This window comes from Oncorhynchus clarkii, chromosome 21 (genome assembly GCF_045791955.1).
Source record: "Oncorhynchus clarkii lewisi isolate Uvic-CL-2024 chromosome 21, UVic_Ocla_1.0, whole genome shotgun sequence".
NCBI lineage: Eukaryota > Metazoa > Chordata > Actinopteri > Salmoniformes > Salmonidae > Oncorhynchus > Oncorhynchus clarkii.
Window position 1 is genome coordinate 19431337 of NC_092167.1, and position 21803 is coordinate 19453139.

At 42.8% G+C, this 21803-nt stretch overlaps 1 protein-coding gene across 1 annotated transcript in view; it reads left to right on the top strand.

Moving 5' to 3' along the window:
* Positions 1-21803, top strand: part of LOC139378707 (dedicator of cytokinesis protein 4-like) — a 135425-nt gene that overhangs the window by 42318 nt on the left and 71304 nt on the right. The window contains exons 6-12 of the mRNA XM_071121124.1: positions 145-293; positions 781-865; positions 12314-12465; positions 20139-20220; positions 20368-20428; positions 20644-20776; positions 21347-21435. Of these exons, the coding sequence (XP_070977225.1) occupies positions 145-293; positions 781-865; positions 12314-12465; positions 20139-20220; positions 20368-20428; positions 20644-20776; positions 21347-21435 (751 nt within the window). The remainder of the gene's footprint in view (positions 1-144; positions 294-780; positions 866-12313; positions 12466-20138; positions 20221-20367; positions 20429-20643; positions 20777-21346; positions 21436-21803) is intronic.

The following is a 21803-nucleotide window of genomic DNA, read 5'->3' on the forward strand; positions in this document are numbered from 1 at the left end:
ACTATATGTGCATGTTAGACAGAAAGCATTTATTTGTGATTTTTTTTAATGGAAGGCTGACTTTCTGGACCCAATTTTTTTTACTCTGAAATGCCTCTCTCTCTCTCTCTCTCTCTCTCTCTCTCTCTCTCTCTCCCTCTGTAGAAGAATGAGGGGGATCTCTTCCATCGGTTGTGGCACGTGATGAATGAGATCTTGGACCTGAGGAGACAGGTTCTGGTTGGTCACCTCACCAACGACCGCATGAAAGACGTCAAACAGCACATCACTGCCAGGTTGGACTGGGGAAACGAGTGAGTAGTGGAGAGAGAGAAACATTCCTGCCTCCCCAGTCCCTCTGTCTTTGAATGTCACACTCCCTCCCCAGGCACATGCTGTGCTCAATCGGTTTCCGTTCCCCTTCAAACAGACACACCACACGTTCAAACAGACACACACACTTTTCATTTTGTATCAAACAGACACACACAAACACTTCCCACCGTGCCTCTATCTCCCGGGCATAAGGGATAAAACGACACCCGTCAGTCCCTTGCTGTTTGGTGTGGACAGACGACAGATGGCTCCTCCTGCCTCTCCTTGTCTTATACCATCCCATGCTTTGAAAGACTTATCTAATCTATCCCTGGGAGATTGGAGAGCGTGTGTGTGGGTACCCATCTACGCCTCTATGTCCTTGTGAGACATAGCAGACTTGCAGTTCTGTCAAGTGTGTCCTTTCTGAATGGTTTGATGCACTGTCCTGTGGTGTGTGTGTGTGTGTGTGTGTGTGTGTTCCAGACAACTGAGTTTGGACCTGGTACCCCGCAGGGAGTTCAGCATGGTGGACCCAGATGAGATCAGCGTCACAGAACTCTTCAAACTGGTGAGTTATATGCCCAAAACCTGGAACAATTGTCTGAACACTGTTATCTTGTTACTATGTATTTCCCATTGTTAGGTTTTAAATGAACCGAGTAAAAACTCACGGACGATTAGTAAAGCTCAAACCAAGTTTATTCACCCAAAGGCCCAGACAGCTGAACTGACAGACATGTTTCCACCAGCACAAGTATTTAACCTGTCCTCCTCTGCTGAGTCTCCTTACACATCTAAACATCCAATACACCTCTGTTGCTCGACAAAACTTTAGTGATATCTGTTTTTCCTCACTTCGTCTGACCTGACCTCTGCCCAAATTCCTCACTTCTCACGGCTGTCATGTTAACTTGTACCTGACTGTGGCCATTCTCCTTCCCATAGGATCCCTGATGTCTAACAATAACATATTCTGACAGAATGTAAACGTTACACATTCCCCTCCCTCAGTGACATGAATAAGGATACTTCATATTTTCAAGTTTAGAAGTCAGAACCCATCACTATCCTCACCAATCCACTGTCCTACTATACCTTCCTCTAGCATTAGCCACATAGCCCTTGTGACTGCTGAGTGCGTGGCAGTATTCTTTTCTGTAATTCAGGTGTGTATTTTACTCTTTAAGGCTGAATAAAGGCACATAAGTCTCCCTTCGCCTTTCCCTTCCTCACTCTCCTCCCCAGGCGGCGCTTTCCTCCACAGCCCCACCCCATTTCTGTCTCCCACCCCGTAACCACAGCAACCACACCCCCCTGCCTGATGCTCCTATCCTGATGTGAGATGGCTTTTCTTTTCCCACACAATGTAATTGAGGCACTTAATCCTTTTTGGATAAACAAAGAAGGTACATGGGGATGAGAAAGAGGGGAGCGAGGGATGAGAGAAATAAAAGCCTAATGCATCTCCATTACAGCGTGTAGGATGTGGAACATTACAGTAATTCCTTAGTAACTGAGACGGAAGATACAAAGGGGGAAGAACTAAACAATTACTGTTGTCGTCATGGACGCAAAACAATAATAACATCACCATCATCATCACAACAGCAGCAGAGAACCCGTTTCATTTGTTTGGTGACAAAGGCAGATCGTTATTTGTGTCCCTCCGCATTGTGTGGCTTTATTAAGTTGCAGATAGGGCTGTTGCGGTGACTGCATTACCGCGACACCGGCAGTCATGAGTCAGGACTGCAGTCAAATTCTATGTGGCCGTTGTGTCACGGTAATCACCTCTTATGCACTCTGGACATGTGTTAGTAGCACCCAACTCTATCATGATCATCAGGTCGCTAATGGCCGGGTACTCAGGACTCTATTGTCCCTCTAACCACTCTGACATCAATGCAAATGGGTTTGAAAATCACATCAAAATACATGAAAACAGTATCGTGCTTTTACAACTCACCTCACTGTGATGATCAATTTGAAGAAAGATGTTCAACAGCAGGTTGAAACTGAGTGTAGAGTGGTGTAAAGCTTGGACTCTGGAGCAGTGGAAACACGTTCTCTGGCAGTCCGATGGACTAATCTGGTTTTGGCAGATGCCAGCAGAATGCTACCTGCCAAATGTAAAGTTTGGTGGAGGAGGAATTATGGTCTGGGGCCCTTTTTCATGGTTTAGGCTCCTTAGTTCCAGGGAAGGGAAATCTTAACGCCTACAATGACATTCTAGATGATTCTGTACTTCCAACTTTGTGGCAACAGTTTGGGGAAGGCCCTTTCCTGTTTCAGCATGACAAAGCCCCCGTGCACAAAGCAAGGTCCATACAGAAATGAGCTTGGTGTGTAAAAACTTAACTGGCCTGCATAGAGCCCTGACCTCAACCCTGACCTGTTTCGTTGGGAACACCTTTGGGGTGAATTGGAACGCTGCAAGACAGGCCTAATCGCCCAACATCACTGCCCAACTTCCCTAATGCTGAATGGAATGATGAGCAGGTATCCACATACTTTTGTTCATGTTTTGTATGTTTCCTTGGGAAAACATTTGACTATCGATGTTCCTGAACAGACTTCACTTGATTTCCCAAATTAAGCGCTGAGTAGCTGCAGGAACAGGGTTGGAGAGGCCATGGCATACAGAGTTTGGACGGAATATCACCTGTTGTGCAATGATATAACCACAGTAGCCTACCCAACATGGGACGAACTAGCGGGAAAGTGGCCTCCATTCGCTATTTGAGTGCATATGGTCTTTTCCCTCTTTTCCTGCCCATATGATAACGAGCCATTTCTAAATCGAAACAAATTTGACATATTAGTAAAGACAATATTAAATTGAGAATAGTCTGATGGGTGAAATAATGATCTCTTGATGAGAGCTGGAGAGAACAATGTGCGGTCTGAGGTAAGGAACAGAGTGCAAGATTTTTTTGTGACTTTCTCACATCGTCAACAGTCTATAGTCGTATCATGCAGCCCATATATCTTTTGATTTCTAAGGCATTCTAAGGTTGGTATCATTCACCATTAAAGTTGTCAAGTACCTCTAAATATAGCATATAGGACCTGTTTCAAATTCACCTTTACACTCAACATAGCTACTTCGTATGTGCACTCTGACTCTGGAATGGGAAAAATATCATTTCTATGTTACTCAGCTAAGTTCAATTATAATCTTCTTACTATAAAATCATATAATATAACATAATGGCATGGGACTTATACGCTTGTCTTGTCAGCTAAATGAACAAGTCTACAGCCTATGGCACGAAGCATAGTCAGATAACATAACAGTCAGGCCAACATATTCTATTCTTCTGAATTCATTTTCTTCATATCATAATGTTTCTCTAGACCCGCCTAAAATAAATAATGGATGTATTGTGATGGTGTATATTCAATTGATGTATTATATATGTTTTTACTGTAGATGTTCCAAAGGCACTCGCGTCAGCAGCTTGTGTGTGTGTGTGTGTGTATGTGTGGATGCCTGGAGATGCTAATCGTGTTTATGTTAATTAACGGCCAATTACCGTGAGAACGGCAGTGTTTTGTGTGACAATAACCGGCAGACAAAATTACATGACCGCCACAAGCAAACATGATTTGTTCAAATCAAATCAAATTGAATTTGTCACATGCACATGTTTAGCAGATGTTATTGCGGGTGTAGCGGAATGCTTGTGCTTCTAGTTCCAACAGTGCAGCAATAGCTAACAAGTAATATATAACAATTTCACAACAAATGCCTAATACACACAAATCTAAGCAAAGGAATGGAATTAAGAATATATAAATATATGGATGAGCAATGTCAGAGTGGCATAGACTAAGATACAATAGATGGTATAGAATACAGTATATACATGTGAGATGAGTAATGCAAGATATGTAAACATTATTAAAGTGTCATTGTTAAAGTGATTAGTGTTCCATTTATGAAAGTGGCCAATGATTTCAAGTCTGTATGTAGGCAGCAGCCTCTCTCTGCTAGTGATGGCTATTCAACAGTCTGATGGCCTTGAAATAGAAGCTGTTTTTCAGTCTCTCGGGCCTCTGCTTTGATGCACCTATACTAACCTCGCCTTCTGGAAGATAGCGGGGTGAAAAGGCAGTGGCTCTGGGATTTGTTGTCCTTTTTGGCCTTCCTGTGACATTGGTTGCTGTAGGTGTCCTGGATGGCAGATAGTTTGCCCCGGTGATGCGTTGTGCAGACCACCGTCTGGAGAGCACTGCGGTTGTGGGCGGTGTAGTTGCTGTACCACGTGGTGATACAGCCCGACAGGATGCTCTCAATTTTGCATCTGTAAAAGTTTGTGAGGGTTTTAGGTGACAAACCAAATATATGGTTCAGTGTAAACTGTTATATTTTATTATTAACAAACCTATATGTAAAGTTGAAACCGATTTCTTTCAACATTCAACTTACTTTTATCCTTTTGTTAAATCTAATAAATAACTATAAGTCGCCTCTTCACTCTTGATGTTGAGACTGGTGTTTTGTGGGTACTATTTAGTGAAGCTGCCAGTTGAGGACTCCAATTTACTTATCCTCTTGCTCAGTTGTTCACCGGAGCCTCCCAATCCTCTTTCTATTCTGTTAGAGACAGTTTGCGCTGTTCTGTGAAGGGAGTAGTACACAGCGTTGTACGAGATCTTCAGTTTCTTGGCAATTTCTCGCATGGAATTTCTCAGAACAAGAATAGACTGACGAGTTTCAGAAGAAAGTTCTGTTTCTAGCCATTTTGAGCCTGTAATTGAACCCACACATTCTGATGCTCCAGATACTCAACTGGTCTAAAGAATGCCAGTTTTATTGTTTATTTAATCAGAATAACAGTTTTCATCAGTGCTAACATCATTGCAAAAGGGTTTTCTAATGATAAACTTGGATTAGCTAACACAACGTATCATTGGAGAATAGGAGTTATGATTTCTGATAATGGGCCTCAGTACGCCTATGTAGATGTTCCACAAAAAATAATCAGTTTCCAGCTACAATAGTAATTTACAACATTAACAATGTCGACACTGTATTTCTGATCAATGTGATGTTACTTTAATGGACAAAAAATTTGCTTTTCTTTCAAAAACAAGGACATTTCTAACTGACCCCAAACTTTTGAACGGTGGTTTGTGTGTATGTACAGTATGTATGTATGTATGTATGTATGTATGTATGTATGTATGTATGTATGTATGTGTGTGTATATATATATATATATATATATATATATAACCCATTTTGTACCAAGTACATTTTTTATTTTTACCTATCCACATTTCTTCAATTAGGTTACAAGGAATTAAATACATTTCCTGTACATTTCAAAATATTAAGTTGTTTGCATAACATGAAATAAAGACTGCAAACCCTTTCTTTACCTAAGACTTTCACATTAACTGGTTACAATATTGTAACCAGATGGCGACCAGCTCTTTAATATCACATTATTTCAAAATCCTGTACAGTCATTTTGAAAAGTACTTTTTCCTCTCATGGCTAACTACCAGGAGGAGCTTATATTCATGAGCTCACCTTGAGTGACAGCTCTTTGAAATGCCTATGCCAAGCAACTAGGATGCAGTGTTGCAGTAAAAATCCCCTCAAGCTAAATTGGTGATGCACAAAACAACTCAAGCGACATTGAAATTGCATCAAAGGTATATATATATATATATATATTTACCTCTCCCATTTGGCATGTCCTTTGTGCTGCGTTTCTCAGCAGCACTGACGGATGTGTTGACTTGACAACTGTCAGAGTTTTGAACGACCCTTCCCCCCACCTTTTGTTCCATGCTGACTGAAGACCTAGCTAGCCAGTATCTAGCTAACACCAGACACAGATAAAATGGGAAACATATAAGTATATTTGCCATAGGTAAATAGGGTACACTTTTCATTATATTTGCTAACACCCTACAGTAAACATTTGGCACCAGTAGAGTAGCTATCTATCTATATAAACCATGCCCATCTGCAAACACGCCTTAGGTAAGAGAATATATCATGTTACCAGTGGAGAATTAAAATGGGCTCCCAAGTGGTGCAGTGGTATAAGACACTGCATCTCAGTGTAAGAGGCATCACTGCAGTACCTGGTTCAAATCCAGGCTGCATCACATCTGGCTGTGATTGGGAGTCCCATAGGGCAGTTCACAATTGGCCTAGTGTTGTCATTTTAAATAAGATTTTGTTCTTAACTGACTTGCCTAGTTAAATAAAGGTTAAATTTAAAAAATCTCACCTTGTCCCCTTAATAATGAATCAACAGGAGGGGGCCAGTAACTTTATGATCACATTTTATCAATGTAGAAGCAACAGTAATTTTTCATACTTTGATCAGATTTCCTTCAAATATCCTCCAATTTCTTTATGATTCAGTGCTGGCAGTGAACATATAATCATAAAAGAAGAACATATTACCTGGAATGACATTCACGCTCACAGATGGCCAAAATAACAAACAAATCACCCCCCCCCCCCAATAGGCCACACCTCCAGCTCTTCTGATAGGCTGCTACATGGTGAACCTCCCACCGCTAAGCAAAGCGCTTGAGGTGTTGAAAGCAATTTAGAAGCTTTCATCCAACTCAAAAACTGATATTGATCTGTCCAATTATTAATTGTAATACGTAATAGAATACGGTGAACGAACCAAAGCTTATTTTTGGATCATACCACTCAGAAAAAGGCACTTCAGATGAACAACAGTGCCGTTCCTCTTTTTACAGTGAGTATTAGAGAAAGAAACTAAGGTGCACTTGTCCAACAAAACACAAATGATTTGCATCAGAGCGTGAGTGTTCGGTTCAATGATTTCTTCAAGAATACTTGGTGGAGCATGGCGCTTGGTTCGATTCCCAAGGACCACCCGTACGTAAAATGTATGCCCTCATGACTGTAAGACACTTTGGATTTAAAGCGTCTGCTAAATGGTACATTCATATATATTATGACTTTATTGTGACCCGATCTTGGTGATTAAAAGCACCATTCATTCCACTATATTGTGCCAACCTCGCTACCGGTAATTCAGATGTGTGTTTAGGACCACTGAGCTTGTAGGTCAGAGAGCCCAGAGCAGAGCAGGGACAGTAGGGCTCACTACACTGTCATACTGAACAGTGGCGATGGATAGTTCAGGTTTACCTAGGTCAACACACCGTCTCCAATTAGCACTAGCATACATGGAGAGAGTAACCAGTGTCACACTATTGTGCCAACCCGAACCGTACTGGTCCAGGATACTTTATTTTCAGATTGTCCTTTGCCGCACGTTTCATGTGATAAAGGCATACTGGAAGGATCAAATCAAATCAAATGTATTTATATAGCTCTTCGTACATCAGCTGATATCTCAAAGTGCTGTACAGAAACCCAGCCTAAAACCCCAAACAGCAAGAAATGCAGGTGTAGAAGCACGGTGGCTAGGAAAAACTCCCTAGAAAGGCCAAAACCTAGGAAGAAACCTAGAGAGGAACCAGGCTATGTGGGGTGGCCAGTCCTCTTCTGGCTGTGCCGGGTGGAGATTATAACAGAACATGGCCAAGATGTTCAAATGTTCATAAATGACCAGCATGGTCGAATATCCTTATGTACTGTAGCCTTGATTATTATGTGATCTCTTAAGAATCTCAGTAGGCTGTATTTATCTCTCTCTCTAAAGCCCAGGGACATTTAGACTGTTACAATACTTGTTTCTGTTTCACGCTACTTGCTAGAAAATACAGTGCCTTGCGAAAGTATTCGGCCCCCTTGAACTTTGCAACCTTTTGCCACATTTCAGGCTTCAAACATAAAGATATAAAACTGTATTTTTTTGTGAAGAATCAACAACAAGTGGGACACAATCATGAAGTGGAAGGACATTTATTGGATATTTCAAACTTTTTTAACAAATCAAAAACGGATAAATTGGGCGTGCAAAATTATTCAGCCCCCTTAAGTTAATACTTTGTAGCGCCACCTTTTGCTGCGATTACAGCTGTAAGTCGCTTGGGGTATGTCTCTATCAGTTTTGTACATCGAGAGACTGAAATTTTTTCCCATTCCTCCTTGCAAAACAGCTCGAGCTCAGTGAGGTTGGATGGAGAGCATTTGTGAACAGCAGTTTTCAGTTCTTTCCACAGATTCTCAATTGGATTCAGGTCTGGACTTTGACTTGGCCATTCTAACACCTGGATATGTTTATTTTTGAACCATTCCATTGTAGATTTTGCTTTATGTTTTTGATCATTGTCTTGTTGGAAGACAAATCTCCGTCCCAGTCTCAGGTCTTTTGCAGACTCCATCAGGTTTTCTTCCAGAATGGTCCTGTATTTGGCTCCATCCATCTTCCCATCAATTTTAACCATCTTTCCTGTCCCTGCTGAAGAAAAGCAGGCCCAAACCATGATGCTGCCACCACCATGTTTGACAGTGGGGATGGTGTGTTCAGCTGTGTTGCTTTTACGCCAAACATAACGTTTTGCATTGTTGCCAAAAAGTTCAATTTTGGTTTCATCTGACCAGAGCACCTTCTTCCACATGTTTGGTGTGTCTCCCAGGTGGCTTGTGGCAAACTTTAAACAACACTTTTTATGGATATCTTTAAGAAATGTCTTTCTTCTTGCCACTCTTCCATAAAGGCCAGATTTGTGCAATATACGACTGATTGTTGTCCTATGGACAGAGTCTCCCACCTCAGCTGTAGATCTCTGCAGTTCATCCAGAGTGATCATGGGCCTCTTGGCTGCATCTCTGATCAGTCTTCTCCTTGTATGAGCTGAAAGTTTAGAGGGACGGCCAGGTCTTGGTAGATTTGCAGTGGTCTGATACTCCTTCCATTTCAATATTATCGCTTGCACAGTGCTCCTTGGGATGTTTAAAGCTTGGGAAATCTTTTTGTATCCAAATCCGGCTTTAAACTTCTTCACAACAGTATCTCGGACCTGCCTGGTGTGTTCCTTGTTCTTCATGATGCTCTCTGCGCTTTTAACGGACCTCTGAGACTATCACAGTGCAGGTGCATTTATACGGAGACTTGATTACACACAGGTGGATTGTATTTATCATAATTAGTCATTTAGGTCAACATTGGATCATTCAGAGATCCTCACTGAACTTCTGGAGAGAGTTTGCTGCACTGAAAGTAAAGGAGCTGAATAATTTTGCACGCCAATTTTTTCTGTTTTTGATTTGTTAAAAAAGTTTGAAATATCCAATAAATGTCGTTCCACTTCATGATTGTGTCCCACTTGTTGTTGATTCTTCACAAAAAAATACAGTTTTATATCTTTATGTTTGAAGCCTGAAATGTGGCAAAAGGTCGCAAAGTTCAAGGGGGCCGAATACTTTCGCAAGGCACTGTATTACATGGTGAACTTGGTCCTCTGTAGCAGCTGGATCGTGAGTTCGATTACCAAAAACCACCCACATGTAAAAACTGTGTGCATGACTGTAGGTCACTTTGGATAAAAGCATCTGCTCAATGGTTTGATTGTTATGTATATTATGAACAATATTTGAACGGTTTGAACGGTCGAGTTACAATACTACACTACACCAGTTCCCCTCCCGTATTAAGTGAGGCAGAAACAGTCACGCAAGACATTGCCTTCCCGCGGTTGCTTAACGTACTGTATAGTTGAGACAGAGAAGAAAGCTGCTAATGAAACTCTATCAGTTGTCACACAAGCCTATTCATTCCAGATGAAACCGAACTGGGAGATTAACCCTGTTACGTGAGCCGCAGAAAACATAACGTCTCGATGCCTGCTGGTGCCCCCTCTCTTCTCCTCCTCCTCCATCCCAGCATCTTCCTCTCCTCCACCTCTTAGTCATTATTGCTGAAAGAAAAGTGAAGATGAATGCAGGGCAGGCTTCGGCAGGGACAATAGCAACCATCTGGTGGAGTGAGTGGGTGAGTGAGTGAGTGGGTGGGTGGGTGGGTGGTTGAGTGAGTGAGTGAATGGGTGCATGCAAGAGTTCAAGGAAGACTTGGACTGGGTCCTAGCTCGATGTTTAGTTGTTTGCCACCAGTCCTCCTTTTGTCCTTGTACTGGGCACCAACACAGAGACAATGATTTAGGAAGATGAGAGTTTTTCTGTCTTCAGTTTATGCAAACTTGTGCAGCGAACTGTGAATAATCTGTATTAAGGCGTCAGCATGCTTCAGTTTGGCTGGCGGGTAGCCGAAGTCGGCTAGGCGAACCGAACGAGTGTGCTGGCATACTCCCTTAACAGACATTCGCTTGAAAAACAAGAAAAGAGCGGGAAGAGTACTCTTTGTCCATTTTGAGATACCATAGACAGTATACACTTCCTCAAAATAGTCCGAAGGCAACGCAATACATCTGTCAGTAATTTTACGTTTTTGCTGAGATCTTAGTCGAGCAATTTTACATCTAACTAAGATGTTTGGTGCAGTATTTCTAAATAAGAAAATGTTAATGAAAGCTAGTCGACTCTCGTTGAATGACATCAATGACTTTACTGAAGAATGCCTACTGTTGACCAATCACCGACGAAGGGGCATAGACTTTGGCAACTGACTTCAGCTTGCCTCAAGAAAACATTTTGTGTGCCCGAACCGAAAAAAAAATACATACCAAAGTCCAAAACAAACCAAAACGTCACAAAATGTCGTGATAATCTATGCACAAACTCTTCCAAACTGTTTCGGCTGGGAAGCATGCGGACGCCTTTACAGTACTACACTGCTGTGTCAGATAATAATGTAGAGATATACTGTAGATCTGGTTGATTTAATACATTATTATCCAGTGCTTAAGAGCGCATAAGGCTTGATGCTGTGGGTACATTGTGCTACTGTTCCTTCTATCCCAGTTTGACATGGCTGATCGTGTGTGTGTGTGTGTGTGTGTGTGTGTGTGTGTGTGTGTGTGTGTGTGTGTGCAAATGAAAGAAATATAATTCCTTTGAAGCACTCTGCGTTGTGACATCCTTCCTATAAAGGTGTAAATGGCGTGTGTGTGTGTGTGTGTATTTCCTCATGTGTTGTGTGTGTTTGTTTTCTACAAAGAGGGCAGCATATTAACTGAAACAAATTAGATTTGGGCGACTATTAAGGAAGCGTGCTGTGAACGTGCAGCCTCTGGAATTAAATGGGATACGTAACACGTTTTTGGGAAAATAATATGCATAGCTTTTCCACAGCTTGACTTAAAGGGCCATTCAGCAGTTGAAACAATAAAAAAGCATTTTCCCCGCCACTGTTTAGGTAAAAAGTTGATGGATGGGTCGGGAGAAATGATCTATGGATGTTTACAAACATTGGAGTAGAATAAGTGTTCTGATGGGCTGTGACAGTTAAACTAAGGCATTTGTAAGTTATATTCTTCAAGAATCAATGGGAATCAATGGATGTTTCAACTGCTGATTGCCCCTTTAATGGGATTTGGAGCGAAAGGGTGAAAATGCAGCATAAATCTGAAATTACCTCGTTCTCTTTACCTGCTCTACTCAACCAGTTATAAAGCGCTTTCCTCAACTGAGATGAAAGGCAAACGCCAGAGTAGAAAGAACAGCTTAAAAAGCCAATGCTGCTGTTTATTTTCACAGAGCTACTGTAGGTCCACTTTGAAGTATTTAATTCAAGTCAAATTAGATCATTACATTTTACTTTTATGAAGGTCAACGCCGAATAAATCAGTTCATTGAAAAAGGGAAAGTGATTCAATTGTGTTCACGGGATAATCTCTGCTCAGAACCAACGATAAGGCTGTGTCTAGATGCTATAATAAAATACCTGTGTTTGAACTGGCTGATGACCATCAGGGTTTTGACATGTCTAATCCTGTGTGCACACATTGCAGAGCGCTAGCCCACTGTCTTCCTGACATCCCTAGTTCCGATAATAAACAACCAGTAGACCCGTGTTTCCGCCGGCTGATGACCATCAGGGTTATGACATTTCCGACCCTCTTGACCATAACGCGCCACTAGACTAGACTGGTGTTTTTGCGCCGTCCAGATGATCTCTGACCCTGTTTGCCCACACCACAGATGGAGCACCGTCACCGTAAGAAGGAGACTCCGGTGCCGGCCAGCACGCACCACCTCTTCGTCCACATGAAGAGCCTGATGAGCTCCAACCTGGGAGAGGAGCTGGAGGTGTTCTTCCACATCTACGACGGCAGGGAGAACAGGCCACTCAGGTAAACGGTGCAACCTCTGTGACTGTATGTCCTGATACTAACACGGGTATACTACTTAGAATGAAACACTGTATTGGCATGCGTTCTCAGTGAGGTGCTACTATCGATATGTTGTTGACTTTGAAGTGTGCGCTCAACGTGTAAATTGTAGTATGTGTGCCTTGCATCTGCTGGCGGCTGCCCCAAATCAAATTCAAAGGGAGGAACACATTTTGTGTTGTGCTTTATTGCATTGCATTATATATTTAAGTGGGTAGGGTAAGTAGGGTCTCATGATGTTGTTTTGAAGGGAACAGGATTGACTGACCTCTGACCTTGTGTTGGGGGTCTTTGCAACTAACAATGGAATTACATTTTGAACCAGTTCCGGCATCTAGCAACCAGTCTATCGGTTGTGTTTTTTCCCTTGACCTCCGTTGAGGCTACCACACTTGTAGCCAATCCTATCGGACTGTAATGCTGCATCACAGTGAGCTGGTGGCATGGTTGAAGTGGGTAAGACCATGTTCCTTTCATCTGACTGTAAACACAAGTCTGTCTCAAAGCCACGTCACTGGGTTTGTTTGCGGTTGGCCGTTGCTGGTGGTAGTAGTTATGAGGGAGGCACACGGGTGATTACGTGTGAAGGAACACCACACACACGCACTTGGATAGATCCACACACACACACACACACAGACACACACACACACACACACACACACACACAACTCTGACACACACACGCGCACACACACACACACACTCATAGTGGCCCGTTGGTGAGAATGTTGTGTGAATTAACGTCACTGTTTCCTATGAAGAGTTGAGTGTGTCGTGAGTCAAAGGGAGGAAATTCCATTTCAACTCGCAAATGAATCCATTCATCAGAAAAAGAAAAGGAAGTGTGAGAATAGAGGCTCAAGCGTCCTCTTTCTGTACAACAGTGTTTGACGTCTGTACCCTGGTGGCTAACATGATAGAAACTAGGCTGATGGTGATGGGATGAATGTTTCAGCATGTGCAACAGAGACGAGAAGCCAAGTGTATCTAGTCAACCATTATTCATACACAGTTATTATTAGGCATCGATAGACTGATGTCCCAGAATTCATTGTAGAGTCTGTTGTCCAGATAACTGTCAATGGATGTTGCACTGTTGTCTCATCCTCCCGGTATCTTTTCATCCTATAGTTAGTCGCGACACTTCTTCCCCTTGTGAGTGTTGCTGTGACTAATATCACATGAGAGAACACACATTTTCACCTTCTCTGCACAAGGCTGTGTTGATGGCGTGCTTTGTCTGCCTGAACGTCGAGAGTGTGCACAGGGGAATAAGAGCAGGTTCTGAATAAAATACCTACCTGCACAGAGTGCCAGTGGGACTCACTTTAAAAAGGGGCCTATTTAAGTGTGCTCTCTTGGCTCTCTAACTCACAGCTCTGAAGTCCATGATAATGAAGGCAATTCTCACTTTCCCAGCAAGCAACTTTGTCGCAGAGTGTATAATTAGCTTTGACGGTATTGTCTTAATTTTCGCTCCAACCAGCTCTCTCTCGCTGTCTTGCTCGCTCTCTCTCTCGCTTTCTTTTAAAAAGCTTGCCACTAAGCACCTGTGCCCGGTAATTGGTCCTTAATTGTAATGCCATGCCGTTTGAAATGCATTAAGAAGTAAGGGTGCTTAGCACTACGTATACCATAGCTGTCGCTCAGTTGCTTGATAAATATAAACGTAACCCCCCGCAAAACACAGTCAGAATCGTTTGAAAGACTATATCATTTATATGATTCTTACCTTGATATAGACTTGATGGAATTGTGCATCTTCTAGCCCAGAGACATAAGAAACACGACGCATCCAACTTATCCCAGCCGACTGTCACGTTATATGAATTTGTTTCTCTCTATGCAAGCAGCACTTTATCTTATCTCGTCTTAACTAATTACTTTCTCCCCCTCTCTCTTTTTCTCTCTCTCTCTGGCTGGGGGCTGTGGGCTGGGGGGGGGGGCTGTTCAGCTGTCTTCCTCCATTGTTCCTCCATTGTCTGGAAGCTCTGAGTGCCCGCTGAGTTCATCTTCCTGCCACCTATGTTGTCTTGAAGGGGAATCTGGCCGCATCCCCCCCCCCCAAAAAAAGTAGTGCACTATAAAGGGAATTAGGGTGCCATTTGGGACGTGAGCTCTGTTTTTTTTTATGGCTGTTTCCAAGCCTTTTTTCCCCCTCTACCTGGCTGACAGCCAGTTAATTAGTCCTTATGGTTGTTGTGTTGGTTCGGGGTTTGACTGGAGCCAGATGGGGGTCCGACCTGCTCTTTCTCGAGGAGAAACCATGCCAGCACCACCAGCTCAGCAGAAGCCCTCATTCAGAGTCAGACATGGCATCTGTGTTATATCTAATAACCCTAGCATGGATGCAGGCGCACACTCACACACACACACACACACACACACACACACACACACACACACACACACACAACCACTCTGAAGAGTGGATGACACTGACAAGCCATCCAGACACCGCTCTCTCTCTTTCTCTCTCTCTACTGAGCAGTTCTGTCAACATTCACTCAAGCCCCTCTCTCTCTGCTGTCATAGAAACGAATGGGTTCCCTCTCCTCTTCCATGCTCTGGTCAGTTTTAACAAGACTAGCGATGGATGGATGAGTGGAAATGGGGCACTAGCTGCTGTCTACACAATCATCTATTGTTAGAGCAGCCAGTAAAACAACAGCAGTCTAATGAGAACTGTCACAGATGGTGTAGTGGGGACACATTCACTGATAGCTTGGATGTTGATTGGTATGCTTGTGATTGGTTACATTTTTTTCCAATGTGTCTGGGTCAGTGGCGGTTCTAGATTGTATGGCTCCCTGGGAACCCCCACCCTCATATATCAGACCCCCCCCCCCCCCGCCAACACAAAAAAAGCACCATTCTGCACTAACGGTCATTTTTATTCCGACATTGGAACAACACAAATTAATAGTCCTAACTGTAACGGTTTTCGTCGTCGGATGAGGAAGAGTAGTCGGACCAAAGCGCAGCGTGGTAAGTGTTCATGTTTTATTATTGAACTGAACACTAATACAAAATAACAAGAGAATAAATGAAACCGAAACAGTCCTGTAAGGTGCAAACATTAAACAGAAAATAACTACCCACAAAAACCCTGTGGGAAAAAGCTACCTAAGTATGGTTCCCAGTCAGAGACAACAATAGACAGCTGTCCCTGATTGAGAACCATACCCGGGCAAAACAAAGAAATACAAAAACATAGAAAAAGGAACATAGAATGCCCACCCAAATCACACCCTGACCAAACCAAAATAGAGACATAAAAAGCCAGGGCGTCAGGGCGTGACACTAACCTTTAAAACTATATAAATATAAAAATCTATACAAAAGTAAGACTCATAAATATCAAAAAGAAGTAACAAAGACAAATAGAAACAAATATGTGTTGATTTGGCACTTGAGCATCAATACATTACCCATCCCCCAACACTGTCAACCAAGAGTCAATACTACATTACCCGTCCCCCAACACTGTCAACCAAGAGTCAATACTACATTACCCGTCCCCCAACACTGTCAACCAAGAGTCAATACTACATTACCCATCCCCCAACACTGTCAACCAAGAGTCAATACTACATTACCCGTCCCCCAACACTGTCAACCAAGAGTCAAGACTACATTACCCATCCCCCAACACTGTCAACCAAGAGTCAATAATACATTACCCGTCCCCCAACACTGTCAACCAAGAGTCAAGACTACATTACCCGTCCCCCAACACTGTCAACCAAGAGTCAAGACTAAACCAATTCACCTTGGTGGTGTGAAGACTGGTTGTATGTTCTTAATGATTTGGCACAAACTAGAAATAAAATGCAACAATATGTCTGTGAAACTATATATTCACAGTATTATGAATGAATTTATGAGTTTATTTGGTAGCATTTTGTAGTGTGACTGATTTTACTAATTGCATTAGTACTGTACAAAGTTAGAGGTGCGCTATTTGATAGATTCCCCCGCTCCCCCTACCTCAGGCTTCCAGTGGGGAGACCTGAGGTCAACCTAACCCCGCCCCCCTCCCCATCTCGTACTTCTGAGTGGGAAACCTTCCCAGGTCAATAGCAGCCTTCCTAGCTCACAAACTAGAATCAGGGCGCCCACTCCGACAAGGTTAGTTGACCCACAGTCCCACACGATGACATGATATCATTGACGTGCCGTGCAAATGAGTGATAGAAAACAGATCGCGCAAATGTCACCATTCCCAAATCATTTGTGTGTGCCGCCCCCAGCTAGATGCCGCCATGAACGGCAGCCCATGTCGCCTATACCTAAATCCGCTTCTGGTCTGGGTCCTCTATGAGACACTCTCCCGCAGTGCTTCACTCTGTGAGTGTGAGTGTGTGGGCCATATTGTGTGGCTATACGGTAGTCCCTCAGACTGATTCAGACAGTCCATTGTGGAGGGATATCCCGTCTCCTCTTCCCCTGGAGACTCTGTATAGCATGGTTCATTTACCTAGCCTTCAACACACACCAGCCAGGTCATTCTGGCCCACGCTCATGTCTGGATCTCTTTCCTAATGCAATCATCGATTCCAGGGGAGGAACAAATAAATGCTCCGAGCACTGCAGAGGGACTATGTGATGAGCGGGAGAGAGAGAGAGGGAGAGAGGGAGGGAGAGAAGCCATTCATTATATTTAAATGAATCTGCTGATAGGCAGTGATATGGTCCCACTAGGGACCTGCTAGTGGCCTGAAGCAACCTGATCAGCAGCCTTGCAGCTGTGTGTGTGTCGTGGGGCTCAGGGATCTGTATGCACTGGAGCGGCTGGTAATTGGAGGATGAGGTTTCAAAAATGTAGTGTTAATTAGAGATTGGAGCGGGTGGGTGTGAGTGCGTGCGTGTGTGACTCCCATGCTTAATGCATAGGAATCTGTCAATCTCCTGGTTGGCTTGCTGAATTAACAGGCTAGCTAGCTAACGGCCCGTGTAAGGCTATAGCTGTAGCAGCGAGGTTGGAGTTGGCTTGCTGTCCCAGCATTTACAAGGCTCTCTCTCTGCTTATCTGAGGGCTGTGAAAGTCACCTAACAGGATTAGCTGGCCGTTGGCAGCGGGATGGGACAAGTATGGCAGGGGATGGTGTGTGTGTGTGTGTGTGTCCTCTGTCTGACAGTCACTCTCCTCCCTATCCTTTCAGCATGGGAGCATCTGAGGCCAGTTCTGTTATGCTGTAGTTGGTTAAATGCACATTTTGTAGATGTTTTTGGCATTTGTATATACACAATATGTATAGTAAGCATGCTATGTACACTACTGTTCAAAAGTTTGGGGTCATTTAAAAATGTCCTTGTTTTTGAAAGAAAAGCTATTTTTTTCCATTTAAAATAACATCACATTGATCAGAAATACAGTGTAGACATTGTTAATGTTGTAAATGACTATTGTAGCTGGAAACGGCTGATTTTTTAATGGAATATCTAAATAGGCGTACAGAGGCCCATTATCAGCAACCATCACTCCTGTGCTCCAATGGCACATTATGTTAGCTAATCCAAGTTTATAATTTTAAAAGGCTAATTGATCATTAGAAAACCCTTTTGCAATTACGTTAGCGCAGCTGAAAACTGTTGTTCTGATTAAAGAAGCAATAAAACCTGCCTTCTTTACACTAGTTGAGTATCTGGAGCATCAGCATTTGTGGGTTCGATTACAGGCTCAAAATGGCCAGAAACAAATCACTTTCTTCTGAAACTTGTCAGTCTATTTTTCTTCTGAGAAATGAAGGCTATTCCATGCGAGAAATTGCCAAGAAACTGAAGATCTCGTACAACGCTGTGTACTACTACCTTCACAGAACAGCGCAAACTGTCTCTAACAGAATAGAAAGAGGATTGGGAGGCCCCGGTGCACAAATGAGCAAGAGGACAAGTACATTAGAGTGTCTAGTTTGAGAAACAGACACCTCACAAGTCCTCAACTGGCAGCTTCATTAAATAATACCTGCAAAACACCAGTCTCAACGTCAAGAGTGAAATGGTGACTCAGGGATGCTGGCCTTCTAGGCAGAGTTGCAAAGAAAAAGCCAATACTCAGACTGCCCAATACAAATAAAATATTCAGATGGGCAAAAGAAAACATACACTGGACAGAGGAACTCTGCCTAGAAGGCCAGCATCCCGGAGTCACCTCTTCACTGTTGACGTTGAGACTGGTGTTTTGCGGATACTATTTAATGAAGGACGGAAGGATGTATCCCTTTTATACCACAGTTACCAGAGAAAACAAAGTTAAAGCAGACATTTACTTCTAGAAATATATTTTTTTAGTTGATATTTCAATTCATACTTTCTCCTCTTTTGGTTGCTTGAGATGCAACCCAGTTGTTCATTCTGCATGTTCTGTTGCCATGCTCACTGGCAATGTTCTTATTCCTTGTTTGCTAACTAGTTACGGCTATCACAGTCACAACCTCTGCAGACAGAATTAAAGCTAAATAGCGGCATTTGCGTTTGTTACTTCTATAACAATGAGCTGATGATGCCCACTTTTGCCTGGCAAAGGGCCTTCTCGTCAGGACACGTAACACTGTTCATTACGAGGAGATCACATTGCATATCAAACACTAGGCTAGAAGCTAGCTAAATAGTTTGTTGCTAGCAAACCTTCCAATATGACGGATAAAAAATATCAGTTGCTGAAAACAGCTGGTCAAACTAGACGTTTCATGTGGGAGGATATGACAGCATAGCGCCACTTGTGTCATGAAATTCACGTTCATCACTCACCACGTTAGGCTATTCTCCCCAACAATATGTCTCTGCATGAACAAATCAATTGCTAGCTAGCTTAGTTTTTCTTCATTGGACCTGCGTTTACAATGTATCCAGTTTCGGTTCGTGTGCGGGTTAGCTTTCTGTAACTTTGTAGCAAGTACGGTCTTCATATGTAGGTGCATATTGCGACGTTTGCCATTTCACTGCTTTTCTTCCATGATCTATAATGTTTTTACGAGTTCCCCCTTCGTCGCCTTGCCATACTGCAAAATTACAATGACATCCGACATTGCAGTGTATCCCCAATGTTCTTGCAAAGCGCTTTGCTTTGTTCATTCTAATCTACACTCCGTCATTTTCCTTTCCGTTGGTTGAGAGTCCAAGAACTGGGTTAGTATCGCTCCTGAAGAATTCGCTAAATTCTATGAATATTTCATCTAGTTTGGTAGAAAGGTAGCATCATTTTCTTGTGATGTCGGACATGGAATTGAAGAATCTTTTTTTTCTGTGTTGCCGGATATGTTGCGTACATGTTGCGTACAATCATCGTCATGGTACTATGGCATTAATTCTTCTTCTTCTAGTGTTATTTGCCACAGGGCTCTCTCTCTGTGAATACGGAGGAGCTTACCTCTGGGTTACCTCTTGTTGTACTCTTGTAGACTAATACACTACATCTGCTTGTACTGTAGTACACTACTAGGACACTACATCTGCTTGTACTGTAGTACACTACTCCCTGATCTAGTAGCTTGCTCGTTGTTTAGCCAACTCCACTCCTCTGTCATGTTTCCTGTCATCACCAACATATATTTTATTTATGGCGTGACAATGAATAACCTCTCTTCATCCTCTTCTTTCCTATTTTCTCCTCTTTTCTGCTCCTCCAGTGAGAGGTTCTTTGTCAGACTGAATAAGAACGGAGTGCCCAAGTCGCCGGAGAAGACAGAGAGACAGTGCACCCTCTTTGTGGTGAGTACTGAACTCCACTGTGTCTTCTATGCACGCTAGGGGGTATAGAAGTCGTAGTCGTTCTGCACATGACACTTTGTCTGTTATTGTATTGAGGATACTACCATCACCATTTGATTAAAAATGTATGTGTTTTTCTCTCTTCAGGATTTGGGGAGCAGCGATCTCAGAAAAGACGTCTACATTGTTGTTCACATTATGAGAATTGGTAAGTTCCCAGTGTCCCCCCCCCCCCCCTTAATTAGTCAAACACTACATTTATATTGCATACATTTAAATAAAAATGAACACAGCTCTAACACAGTAATAACATAATATTATAGTATTGCAGTAATTATAGTTAAGTGGTAATACTCTCTAATATAGTAACTACAGAGCACTGATGTACAGACATTGACTGTGTTGTCGTTGTGTTGGTTGCAGGGCGGATGGGCGCTGGGGAGAAGAAGAACCTGTGTAGTATCCAGTACAGACGGCCCTTTGGCTGTGCTGTGGTCAGTATCGCAGACCTTCTCACGGCAGACTCTAAAGATGACCACCTACTGAAGGTTTACGCGTGAGTCACCTTCCATCATATCGAAAGTGCATTTGTACACAGAAGCCACAACTGACAATACACTTCAGTACCCTCTCACAGACAATGAAATAATGTAGCAGATACATCGTTCAGCTTTCACAGTGGACGGATTTTGGGGCAACAGTGTTGACCAGCTTACACACACACCCGCACGCACACAGACAGACAGACAGACAGACAGACAGACAGACAGACAGACAGACAGACAGACAGACAAACACACACACACACACACACACACACACACACACACACACACACACACACACACACACACACACACACACACACGTACTATTACAGCACTCTAGATACATACCCAAGGGATGATTGGACACAGTAATGGTTTGACCTACATAGGGGCTGAAATGGGTGGACAATAGGCCTATAGTACTTAGCCCAGAGTTTTGACACTTCTCTACCTCTGTGTTTCATTGGATTTATATTATATTGGATTTATATTATAAAGTTGAGGAATGTTATTGGGCTAGTGTTTTCTCGTTGACCCAAATCATGCATGACACACAGCGTTTTGCCTTCGTGTTCCAGATGTACCACGGAAAGCGAGTGGTATCAAATCCACGAGAACATCATCAGAAAGGTCAACTCCAGATACAACCTATCAGGTTCCAACACGGGTAAGGAACAACCTCCCTTTTGTATTTCTCACCTCAAAACTAGCGGAAATATTATACCTCGAAAATTCTGCCGAACTGAAAATACACGAGATGCGATGGATGGGAGTTTAATTGGAAGCCGATTAGCTCTCTGCTGTACAGTTCCACTGTAGCTGGGTTTGTACCACGCTGCTCGGCACAGCTCAATATGCATTGAACTGATATAAATAGCAATCCCCTCCATATGAAACTGACTGTCTGCCGTTCTCCCTAGCAACAGGTTGATGGATAGGAGGAGAACATTAGGTTTAGGCTGTGAGAGGAAATTGCAAATCGGATGGAAAGAAAGTGGATGGAAGACAATTGAAGACATGTATGAATCTCTTCTC